Below are 12,814 nucleotides of genomic sequence, written 5' to 3' on the forward strand. Positions count from 1 at the left end.
GTCCATCAGGTGCCTTTTGGACGCTGTAAAGACTCACCGTGATGTCCTCTAACCCTGCTTTGGCTGCAGGATGGGCAGCAACATTGCCACTCCAGCTTGGTAGTCGATGGTAGTGGTGATCAGTGCCAATGCTGCATAGAAGAGGTTGGCCATCCAATGCAGATGGAGGATGAATGATCTCATCCGTGCCACCAGGGTAAGGCAACCATCTCATCACTCTAAACTCACACACACAAGCCCATCACACATTCACATTCACTGGTATTTCACTCGCTGCCAGCTCAAAGGACATCACCACTCACTCACTCACACGCCCTCATATCTCCATCTGGCCTTATCTCCTCTGGAGACTGCCTCCTCAGCCCTCACCATCTTGAGGCTACTTGCAGAGATCAACTTGTGCCCCCATACACATGCTGGGATACTCCCCTTCCCCAGTACAGCCCTCATCCTGCAGCCTCTTCCCTTGCCTGAGGCCACTTCTACCCCTTCCCCAAGCAAGCTCTAGCCCTGCATGCACTGAAAAACCACCCCCGTCTTTGGCTGGTCTGGTAGGTGGAGACCTGCCCGTGAGCCCCTCTAAAACTGATGTGGTGCTGCCTGCGAGGCACACTGATGACCGTAAGTGCTGGCAAAAGCAAGGTAGGCAAACAAACCTTGAAGTTCTGAGCAAAGTGCTGCTCGCCAGATGCACATCACTATGTACAGTTGTGAAACACTTCGGTGTGATCTTGGATGATCCAAAGTGGGGAGATGATTCTGGACAGTTGGGCTTATAATGATATGCAGATGCATTACAATCAGGTTCCTGACGTCTGACAGTGAGAAATGCTGATGGGCAGAGTGGACAACTGCAAACTGGTTTCACGACGTGTGAAACTAATTTTTGGCCTTCTCACCATATTGTCTGCTCATGCTGTCAAGCACGCCCAATCCCAACAGGCAGGGGAAATTCCACCCAAAGTTTCAACCCAAACATGAATTCAGTTGTAAATGGTAATTATAACTGAACCTAACTAAATTTTCTTATCTATAATACAGTAGTGCAACTGTTGAAAAATAAGTCATTTCACTGCATGTACATTTTGCTGGTACTGAAAAGAAGTGCATTCATTTTTCTCTATTATTGGTTGTCAAACATTTGTTTTTCAGAGAATGTATAGTGAAATTCTCTTATTTTCTGCAGTAATAATTCAAAGGAGCAACTTAATTAGAATTCCATTTACAAAAATTTATTGCAATGTTTTCAGGATAAAAGTAAGTTTCTTTTAGTCAAAATGTGAACATAACAATTTGAACAGAAAAGCTAAGATTAAAAAATTAAATATAAGCTTTACTTGTTAATACCGTTATTTTAGCAATGTTTGTTTTTAAACCTGATCTGTCAGATGTTTGGTTTTAGTTTTAAAACAAGTCAATGCAATTCAACACATCTGCTGACACTCTTCAGCCACAGACTTCAGTTTGTGACTTCTGTTCTCTTTTGTAAACCATTTATTCTGTTTAAGCCTGATGCTTCAGTAAGCCCATATCAGGACCTGATAACATTCTATAATTGCAAGCAAATCTACATCTTTGCAGGAACAAAATCTACTTCTCAGACCCAAGGGGCAATAACTGAGATGGGGATTTGTTTTGACACTAAGTAATATTCAAAAGGGTAGTTTAAAATAAAATCGCAGTGGCAGATGTATTATTCTTTTCTAATGGCTAGAACGGCACCACATACCTGTTTTCTTTAATTCTCGCCAGTAGGGGCTCAAGCCAGCCGACAGTGCATTCACAGTGTGCATCTAGAAAAGTAATGACCTGGCCCTTTGAAGCAGCTGCACCACGGAGCCTGGCACGTATCAATCCGGATCGTTGTTCCATTCTAATTATCTTCACTGGAACTTGTAAATTCTTAACATAATTCTCTAAAGGTTTCTTCAGAAAATCTGCAGAGAAGAATTTCAAAACCAATTTACTCAACAACAAAAAAATCTGCAGAATAACAGCAGTTTATTTTGACCATCAAGCATGAACTGAAAAAAATTATTAAATGATCAATTCTTACTTTTCTTACTTCCTTTGCCAAAAAAGGTTTCTAGTTTAAAAGTGAGAGCTGCAATGTATTCCAAAAATCCTAAATAAAATACATCATAGCAAAAGTCTGTGATAAAAAGTTTTGTATGATCCCAGTCAAAAGTTATTTTATACTATGGCGCATTATAAAAGTTACTGCTCCTTAACCGGACTTTCATTGTTACAGCTTACATTCCATATCTATGCACTCCAACTTTATTACTAAATTGAGAAAAACGGGTGAAAGGTTATGCTGATAGAACAGGACACTATCAAAATTGAGAAAAGCAGGAGAGAAAATCAGGTGCTTCAAGAATATATACACAAATGCCATAACTTATCTGTAAAAGACTGCAAATAGAAGAAGGTCAGGGCCAGGATTTTACGGCCCCGACCACCTGGCAGGATATTTCAGTCCCACTGAGCTGAATAGAGATTTAAATGGCTCGCTGCATCCGCCGGGGGGAGACACACTGCAGCGGGGCTGTAAAATCCTGGCCCAGGAATTACAAAGAAGGTCAATGGTAAAAATGATTATAAAGCTATAATTAATCAGTTTTCCTTGTGATCTAGGACTACAAACTGATTGAATCAACATACTTTGTTATTATTAACCCATGAGCCATTTGGCTCTTATTGATCATTTTGACTACTTTTTTTTAACAAAATACCTTTGGTTAGTAATATTCAATGTGTATGGACACAGTATATTATATATTTTTGTGTTAGAACTATGGAAATTTAAAGCACAGAAAGTGCCATTCTGTCCACTCTGCTGATTTTGCTTCTCTGCTACAGTAATCTAAAATTAATCCAAATGCCTGACTCTCTCCTTTCTCCGCTTCAAATACGTGTAAAGTTACTGCTTAACAAATATTATGTTCTCTGTTTTAACCAATCCCTATGTCAGAACAATACATACTCTAAAAACCACTGCAACAAAATGATGTCCTAACATCTCTCCTCATCCTCTTCCTGCTCAAAGGCAATTAAGAATGGGCAACAAATGCTGGCCTAGCCAGCAATACACATCCCATGAAAGAATAAAAAGTAAATAAATTGAGGATCTTTCCTCAATGACTCTGCAGCTACCTTTCAACACTCTTCATGATTGTTAAAAAGCTCAATTAAACCTCCTAGTTTTATGTGTTTCCATTGCAAAACTATTTGTCTGACCCCACTAACTTATCAATGGCTTCCTTAAGATTTTATAGTCCTTTTCACTGTTTGTCAAGCTCATAACTTTGATTCAACACTGACCCAGATTTTACACAATGTGTTTATTTTGTCCCATCTGATTAATTTATTGAAAACTTTTGCAACTGGTTTGTTGCCTCCTTTATTTTGAGCTGACTGGTATCTTGCAGAGCCTTTAATTCCTCATTTTCAGCATTGGAGGATGAAGGTACATTTCCTTTTTTCATTTCCTGCACAGTGGATGGTCCAGCAGACAGACACACCCCTTAGGTTAAGAAGTGGTACAGATCTGGTTAGTGGTCATGAATGAAAGGGTGTGATTATATGTCAGGGATGTAAGGGAACGTCAGATGCAGTGTTGGAGGAATCTCAGCCTTTTCTCTAATCCAAAAGGTATGAGGTTTTTGCTGCCTGGATGTGTGAGTACAAAGCCTGCTGGGTGGTTGAGCAAATTCACCGTGGCACCATGATGCAAGAGACCATCCAAGTCAGGGGAGTGAAAAGGAATGTGGGAGCGATAGGGTGCAGTATAGTCAGAGAGATAAACTGTTTTCTGCAGCTGCAAACAGGAGTTCCCAAAGATTGTGTTGCCTCCCTGGTGCCAAGGTTAACACATCTCCCCACTACTAGAGAGTACTTGGAGTGGGAGGGGGTGGATTCAGGTGTTGTGATTCATACAGGAACCACAGGTAGAACAAGAAATGAAGATCCACTGCAAGAATTTGAGGCGCTATGGACTAAACTAAAAAGCAAAATCCCAAAGGTAATAATTTTTGGATCACTAAGTGAACCACACACAAATTGGCAAAGGGTCAAAAAGATCAGAGAATTAAATGCATGGCTCAGAGAATGGTATGGGAGACAGGGACTTTGACTCATGGGGCTCTGGCATAAGACTGCAGAAAATTAGCACTGTTCCATTGGCATTTAAATGGGTCTGGAACTAGTATCCTGACAAATCAAATAACTAGGGCTGTAGATAGGGCTTTAAACTAAAAAGGGAGGGAGGAAGGGTTCAAGTGAGGGAATATTTATAAATCTAAAGAAAAAAGTCAAGGTCAAAAAACAGGGTAATGTGACTTGGTTAAAGATAAGTAGAGTGTGACTGGAAGGGACAAAAAGATTAATGGTGGTAGTGCATCACTGAATAAGGTCAAATTAGGGAATAATGGTAAAAAGTTAAAATTAAAGGTGCTTTATCTGACTAAGCAAAGTACTTGTAACAAGGTAGATGAATTAAGGCACAAATAGAGACCCTCCTAGCGCCTACCCATTGCCTGTCGGGATAGGCTCCGACTCCCCATGACCCTGAATTGGATGAAGTGGTTTTGTAAAAGTGATGAGTTTTTGATCTAATTGATAATGCAGAGAAACAGTTGCACGGTGAACAAGATTAGGAACTAAATGCTCAAGGTTACTTAATATCTCAAAAAGGCAGAGAAAATACAAAAAGGCCAGGCTGTTTGGAGGAGGTGGGGTGAGGGGCTGGGTGGGGGGGGGGGGGGGGTGGTTAAGCTTGATAATTACTCCTGACCTTATGTTATTCTTAATGAGGAAGGATCTTGGTTCAGAAGAGTATGAAGGAATATCAGTATGGATGGACATAAGAAATAAGAAGGGTCAAAGAAAATAGGTGGGAGAAGTTCATAGGCCCCCTACTATAGCTATACTGTTGGACAGAGTATTAATCAAGAAAAAAGAGGCACTTGTCCTCCAAAGTACTTTTGCCAATTTGATTTGTGCAGACTACATAAAGGTTTAAGATTCCCATGGTTATTGCATTGCTTTTGTTACAAGCTCATCCAAGGCACTTTCCTAGAACAATGCATTATGAACCAACCAGGGGCAGAAATGAGGTTATTTTAGATCTTGTATTGTGTAACATGGCAGCCAGTCTCATGGTAAGGGATCCTCTGGGTAACATTGATCATAATATGATAGCATTTCACGCCGAGTTTGAGCGTGACATACAAAAGTCTGAAACTAGAGTATTGAATTTAAATAAAGCCAATTACATAGGTAAGAGGAGTGAGATGGCTAAAGTAGACTGGGAAATTAGATTTAAAGGTATAATGGTCGATCAGCAATAGTGAATATTTAAATAAATATTTCATAATTATTAATTAAGCTAGATTCAATTGACAAATAAAAAATCCTTAGGAAAAGTGACCCACCTGAGATTAAAAGAGGTATAATATTGCTAAGAAGAACAGTAAGCCTGAGGATTGAGTCACAGAAACCAGCTAAGGTTGACCAAACTTTAATAAAGAGGGAGAAAATAGCCTATGAAACCAAACTAGCAAGAAATATAAAACTGTTTGTCAGAACTTCTACAAATATGCAATAAGGATGAGAGTAACGAAAGTAAAGGTCAGTCCCTTAGAAGCTGAAACAGGAGAAATTATAATGTGGAATAAGGAAATGGCAGGGACATTAGAAAAATATTTTCTATCTGACTTCATCAAAGAAGACACAAAAAACATACCAGAAATATTCAGGAATGAAAGGTCTAATGAGAGTGAGGAACTTAAAATGCTTAAAGAAAAAGTACTGGTAAAATTAATGGACCAAAATCCGACCAATCCTTTGAACCTGATGGTCCAGAGACTAAACTCCGAAAGGAAGTGGCTGCATAAACAATGGATATACTGATTATGAGCTTCCAAAATTCCCTTGACCTTGAAATGGTCCCAGTGGACTGAAAAGTAGAAGAAAACAGGAAACATCAGGAAAATGCTGGAATCCATTATTAAGAAAGTGTTAAAAAAAACACTTAGAAGATCATAATATGATTAGGCAGACTCAACTTAATTTTATGAACAGGAAATCATGTTTGACAAATCTATAAGAATCTTTTGAGGAAGTAGCTAGCAGCATACATAAAGGAGGCCTGTGTGTTTGAAGTCCATAGTCCATCTGGATTTTCAAAAGGGATTCAATAAGGTGTTACAGGAGACTTTATTGCAGAAGATGTGGCTTCATGGGGTTGGGGGCAATATATTGACCCGGAACATTCGAGCAGCAGCTATGCAGGTCGGATTGCCGCTGTGATCGAAAATTCTCCAGAACTGACGTTGCTGCACATTTCCACCGAGACTTTCCGAGCTCAGCTTTCGCAGAAATGCGCAGCACAGTGTCCCTCGGGGACCTTCGTCGAAGCGTAGTAGAGCCGGGAGAAGACAGGACATGCCCCCCCTTTTACAGCACTAGCTGCTATATGGTAAGTTTAAAGGTTCAGTTTGAATTTTAGTATTTGGATGCTAGTGAACGAATGCTAGTGCATCGGAGAGTGAATGAGTGAATGAATGAGTGAGTGAGGGTAGGTGGGTGAAGTAGGTAAGTGTGGGGGGGGCTATATGGATGAGGTAGTAGAGTGGGTGAGGTGGTAGGTGGGTGAGGTGGTAGGTGGGTGAGGTGCCAGTTGGGTGAGGTGGTAGGTGGTGAGGTGGTAGGTGGGTGAAGTGGAAGGTGGGTGAGGTGGCAGATGGGTGAGGAGGCAGGAGGATGAGGTGGTAGGTGGGTGGGGTGTTAAGTGGAGGAGGTGGTAGGTGGGGTGGCTGGTGGGTGAAGCGGAAGGTGAGTGAGGTGGTAGATGGGTGAGGTGGTAATCAGGTCTAGGGATAGTTGGGTGTTGGGGACGTAATTGAATTAGTCCAGGGTAGTTGGGTAGTCACCTGGTGTTAGGTAGTTACCTAGGTGTTAGATTAGGTTTTGATCTGTCTAACATTTCCTGGGTAACTATCTAGGTAAGTACCACGGAACTGTACAAAGTCTCCAACTCTAGCGCAGAGTCGGAGATATTTGTGCAGGGTCCTGGGGAGCAGGGAAATTGGCCATCGGAAGTTGAAACTTCCTGGTCAGTTCCCACATAGGTCTGTCTGCATGTCCTGACTTCCCCAGGGTCCCGATGTGAATCTTCAGGTGTATGTCTGGTATCTGACGATCTGGAGACTGGGAGATTTGGGCCACAAGCATGGATGAAAGGTTGATTAAAGGACAGAGAATAAAGTAGGGATAAACAGGTAATTTTCAAGCTGAAAGGCTGTTACTGAGTGTTGCAAATATAACTGTTGTGCGCCTCAGCTATTTGCAATCTATATTAATGACTTAGATGAAGGGGCTGAATGTAATGCATCTAAGTTTGTTGATGATACAAAGCTAGGTGGAAAAGTAAGCTGAGGAGGACATAAGAATCTACAAAGGGATATAAATAAATTAAGTGAGGTGACAGGATGGTGGCTGATGGAATATAATGTGGTGAAATGTGATATTATTCACTTTGGTAGGAAGAATAGAAAAATAAGGTAGAAAAAAAGAAAGACTTGCATTTCTATCATGCTTTTCAAGACCAGTGGACATCCCAAATTGCTTTATAGTCAATGAGGTACTTTTGAAGTGTAGTCACTGTTGTAATGCAGGAAATGTGACATATGATTTGTTGCACTGATTAATAACACATTTTTCGGCAATTTGATAGATTGCTTTAATCTTACCCTTAATACAAAAGTACTAAAGGTAATAGAATTCTAAATGGGAAAGACACTTGGCCTTGATGATGGGTATCCTTCAATGCTGAGGTTAGTCACAGAGTAAATAGCTGAGGCTCTGACCACAAACTTTCAAACATCTCTAAATAGCAACATTATTCTAGAGGGCTCTTACATTGCCAGACAACATGATGTAGGGCATCCTCAGCATGAAGAAGGACTTCATCTCCACAAAGACTGTGCGGTGGTCATTCCTAACACTGTCATGGATGGATGCACATGCTACAGGTAGATTGGTGAGGGGAAGATCAAGTAGGTTTTTCCATCTTGTTGCTTCTCTCACCACCTGCCACAGGCCCAACTTGATAGAAAGTCCATCAGGACTCGTCCTTCAGTAAGTAGTGGTGATACCCAGCCATTCTTGGACATTGAAGTCCTCCAGCCAGAGTACATTCTAAACCCTTGCTGCCTTCAGTGCTTCTTCCAAGTGGTTTTTAACATGGAGAAGTACTGATACATCAGCTGGGGGAGGACGATAGGTGGCAATCAGCAGGAGGTTTGACCTGATGCCATGAGAATTCATGGGGTTTGGTGTCAATGTTGAGGACTCCGGACTCCTGTTCTTTCACTGCCACTGGTTCAAAATTCTGGAACTCCCTCCCTAACAGCACTGTGGGTGTCAAGAAACAACATGAATTACAGCAGTTCAAGAAGGTAGCTCAAAACCAGCTTCTCAAGGGCAATTAGGGATAGACAATAAATGCCAGCCTAGCTACTGATGCTCACATCCCATGTGAATGAATAAAAAAACTTCCAGGGTAATTCTCTCCTGCCTGTGTATCGCTGTGCTGCCATATTTGGTGGGTCTGTCTGGCCAATGGAACAGGCCATACCGAGAAATGGGGTTGGAGGAGTCTGGGATATTGGCTGTAAGGTATGATTCTTGAGTATGATGATGTCAGGCTACTGCTTGAATAGCTGTGGGACAGCTCTCCAAATTTTGACACAAGTCCCTAGGTCTTAGTGAGAAGGACTTTGCAGGGTTGACTGAATAGGGTGTGCCATTGTTATTTCCGGGCAGCCTGTCCGATTTTATTCTTTTTCAACTTTTCTGGAGGAATTTGATAAAACTGAGTGACTCTCTAGGCCATTTCAGAGGGCAATGAAGAGTCAACCACAACATTTTGGGTCTGGAGTCACATGTAGACCAGACAAGGTATGGACGGCAGATGTCATTCCTGAAGGGATATTAGGGAAGCACGTGGGTTTTTATGACAATCCAGTAGTTTCAGTAGGTCAACATTACTGAGACTAGCTTTGTAATCCAATTTTATTAATTCATTGAATTTAAATCTTAGTTTTAATTTTAAATTTCACCAGCTTCCATGGTTGGATTTGAACATGCACCACCAGAGCATCAGTCCAGGCCTCTGTATTATGAGCCAAGTATCTCACAGCAAAATTTAAGATATCTGCAAAAGAGTGAAAGGAGAGATTGGCAATTTCTTTTCATAGTAAGGACAAAGGACATGGAAAGTGAAAAATTCAGCTTGGTGGCACCAGTGTTTTGAATGGTATGACTGCCATTCCGGATCCAAAATGGCATAAGCTGCATGCGCAAACATCTAACGCAGACCGTGCTGGACATCATCGTAGTAAATACGTTAGCATTTGCACAGTTAAAGTCGGCTTGAAGTATGCAAAGCAGTCAGATCATGAGGTCAATCATTGTGCAATGCTGAATTGAAGGCAGCGGTTCCATGCTGGCACTCAACACTCCGCCTGAAGTCCCCTGAAATCCTCTTTTAACTTTGCACAGCTGAACATGTATTAAGCAGGATGAAGGACACCCCCACAACTCTCCACTCCACTACTTGCACTTTTTAAACGGATCAACAACTGCCTGCTGGTTAGTTACTGGTTAACTTCTATTAGCTGTTGAATTCCAAAAGTCTACAAGGGCTGGTGAGGCAGGTGTTAAAGGACAATTTTGCTGACTTCAATGCATCTGCACAAACCAAATGCTCTTGAACATTTGTGCATGAATATGCCTTCCACTTGGAATCAAGCATGGCTTACATAAGAACATAAGAACTAGCAGCAGGAGTAGGCAATTCGACCCTTCGAGCCTGCCCCGTCATTCATATGATCATGATCTCATTTCGACCTCAACTCCAAAATTTCCCACCCTCTCTCCATAATCTTTCAACCCATTACTAATTAAAAATCTGTCTATCTCTTCCTTAAATTTATTCAGCGTCCAGGCATCCACTGCACTCTGAGGTAGTGAATTCCACAGGTTTACGACCCTTTGAGAAAAATAATTCCTCCTCATCTCTGATTTAAATCTACCACCCTAAATCTACCACCTTAAAACTATGGCCTCTCGTTCTAGAATGCCCCACAAGGGGAGACACCTGCTCCACATCTACTTTGTCTATCCCTTTAGCATCTTATATATCTCAATTAGATCTCCTCTCATCCTTCTAAACTCTAGCGAGTATAGGCCTAAACTGCTCAATCTCTCCTCATTAGACAAGCCCTGCATCTCTGGAATCAATCTAGTGAACCTCCTCTGAATCACCTCCAGTGTAACTACATACTTCCTCAAGTAAAGGGACCACCACCTTCTCAAGAGCAATTAAGGATGGGCAATAAATGGTGGCCTAGCCAGTCTTGCCAAATCCTGTGAATGAATAAATTTTTAAAAACGTGTTGCAGCCAGAACTGTACCTCAGAGGGTGGCATGTAAAGTAGTCACTGAGGCTCTCTAATCAAAGAAAGTTAACTTGATTTTGTACCCTCTTGTCAGAGAGAAGCTTGTGGAGCAAGTGCAAGGGTTTGCAGGATTTCCGGGATTTCCCATGGTGCATGTTCATTGTTTTGTGGTGCTGAATATCAACCCTGCCATGTCGCCAAACCAAAAGGGACCCCATTCACTCTACATGTAGCTAGTGTGACCATAGGCAGCACATGATGCCAGCCAATGCCTGGTATCCGGTCATGAGTTATGTTGACAGTGTGGGAACAGTCCATCATTCACACAGCAGCACTCAGACTTTTGGTTGAAGCAAAGGAACCATAGGACCATAGGAAATAGGAGCAGGAGTAGGCTACTCTGCTCCTCGAGCCTGCTCCACCATTCAACTAGATCATGACTGCTCTTTACCTCAACATCATTTTCCCACACTATCCCTATATCCATTGTTTCAGGACACCGGTGGCTTGCTCCAGGATGTTCCTTGTGTATGGCTATTGTTATTTTGGGGGTGAGGGGGGGGCTGGAGGAGAACGGGGGGGGGGTGCGCAGGGGGGTCCTCACACAGTCATGCTATAACAGAAGCTGGGACATCAGCTAGCAGATGCTGCATTGTCACAGCATGTTGATGGAGTTCCATATTGGAAAAGGTGAGCTCCAAGCTCTGTGCACAGTCCTGTGCTAAGTTGGCGCTGGTCTCCTCCGCGGTCCTTGATGTTGAACCCTGTCGGCCCAGACTGCTGCCGTCCATGCAGAAGTGATGGAGTCCAAAGCAGGGCCTCAAGACCCTCAGATGGATGAAGTTGTCCTGTGATGCAATCTGCAGTCTCCTCCAATGAAAATCAGTAGCCTTCCACCAGCCATCCCGCAGGCACAGGGGTAGTACCACGGAGGAGCACTAGGCCAGGCAAAGGCACATGCAAGTTTGAACTAACGGCAGGCACATGGGTGACTAATTCACTTTTGTGTGTATTATTGGATGTATTGTTGGATAAAGTTGTTATTTTATGACTTCTTGTTGATGACTTTTATTTCTGGATTTTGGCCAAGAGGATGCTCTGATGGTAGGTAGCAGAGAAATGGGAAGGTGAGGAATTGTGGAGCAATGGTGATGGTGGGATGAGATCTAGCGCAAGTGGAATCTTATGGACAGCTGTCCAGAGCAAAAGGGTCTTAAGTGCCTCCACCTCTCCTTTTTCTCCAACTCCTGAGGTGGCCTCTGGATGCCTGGTGGCAAATGCTGCATCCTCATTATGGTGAGGTTATGGAAAATACAGCAGATCACCATGACCTTTGACATCTGCCAATGGTCCAGGCTGTGGAGTCATTGCTTCAGGACATTGATGGTTTGCTCCGAGGTGTTCCTTATGGCTGCATGGCTCTCATTATAGGTGTAGTGTCCTCACATGGTTGAGTAACGGTGGGAAGCCACGAGCCAGGTATATAGAGATGATCCCTTGACACCAAGCAGGCAGCCTCTGGTTCATTGTGGTGACCAAAGGATGCCTGACTGCCTCAGGAAGATGATGTGGCTGCTGCCAGGATAGTGTGCATTCACTGACATGATGTTCTGGACATGGCGCATACCAACTGCATGTTGATGAAATGGTATTTTTTGCTATTCCTGTATCTCTCCCCATTCACACGTGGGGACTTCAGAGCCAGATACGTGCAACTGATGGCTCCCAGCGCCAGTGGGAATCCCTATACTAAGCAAATTTGTATGCTCACTCCTCCTGCTTCTCTCTGGTATGGGAGAAGACGATGGACCTCTTCTCCTGACGTACAGATCCTCCGTTGTTTCCCTGATGCAGTGATGGACCACAAACTGTGAAATATTGGCAATGTCACTTGCTCCTGCTGGAAGGAACTGCATGTGTAGAAGTTGAGGGAGATGCTGATCTTGACGACCACTGGCATCACCATCCTCAATTTGCTGTCTGACTGTGGGTCCTGTTAAAGGAGGTGACACGATTCAGTTACCACCTCCTTGCTGAATTGTAGATACCTCAGTCCTTGCTCCTGATTGAGGATGATGGCCTTTGGTGTGGATGGCTGGCCCTTTAAATAATGCTAGTGGTTGATCCCTCCTGCAGCTGAACACATGTTTAGATAGGAGCAAATATGACAGGGCATTAATTGGACCTGCACAGTCCACTAAGTAGGATGGGCTCTAATTAGCCTTGGAAGCTGCTTGATGCATGCTTCCAGGGCACACGCAGCACGCCCACTCAAGTACCCTTGCAAACATGGGGCACTACATGGGCTGCACTAGAAGTGGTCAGAAACAGTGTGCCTGCCATCTTCA

General features: G+C 42.8%; 1 protein-coding gene across 1 annotated transcript in view; it reads right to left on the bottom strand.

Moving 5' to 3' along the window:
- Window positions 1–12,814, bottom strand: part of galnt13 (UDP-N-acetyl-alpha-D-galactosamine:polypeptide N-acetylgalactosaminyltransferase 13) — a 581,993-nt gene that overhangs the window by 205,235 nt on the left and 363,944 nt on the right. The window contains exon 5 of the mRNA XM_041201818.1: window positions 1,730–1,937. Coding sequence (XP_041057752.1) covers window positions 1,730–1,937 — 208 coding nt within the window. The remainder of the gene's footprint in view (window positions 1–1,729; window positions 1,938–12,814) is intronic.

The sequence above is a fragment of the Carcharodon carcharias genome, chromosome 12 (genome assembly GCF_017639515.1).
Source record: "Carcharodon carcharias isolate sCarCar2 chromosome 12, sCarCar2.pri, whole genome shotgun sequence".
Lineage (NCBI taxonomy): Eukaryota > Metazoa > Chordata > Chondrichthyes > Lamniformes > Lamnidae > Carcharodon > Carcharodon carcharias.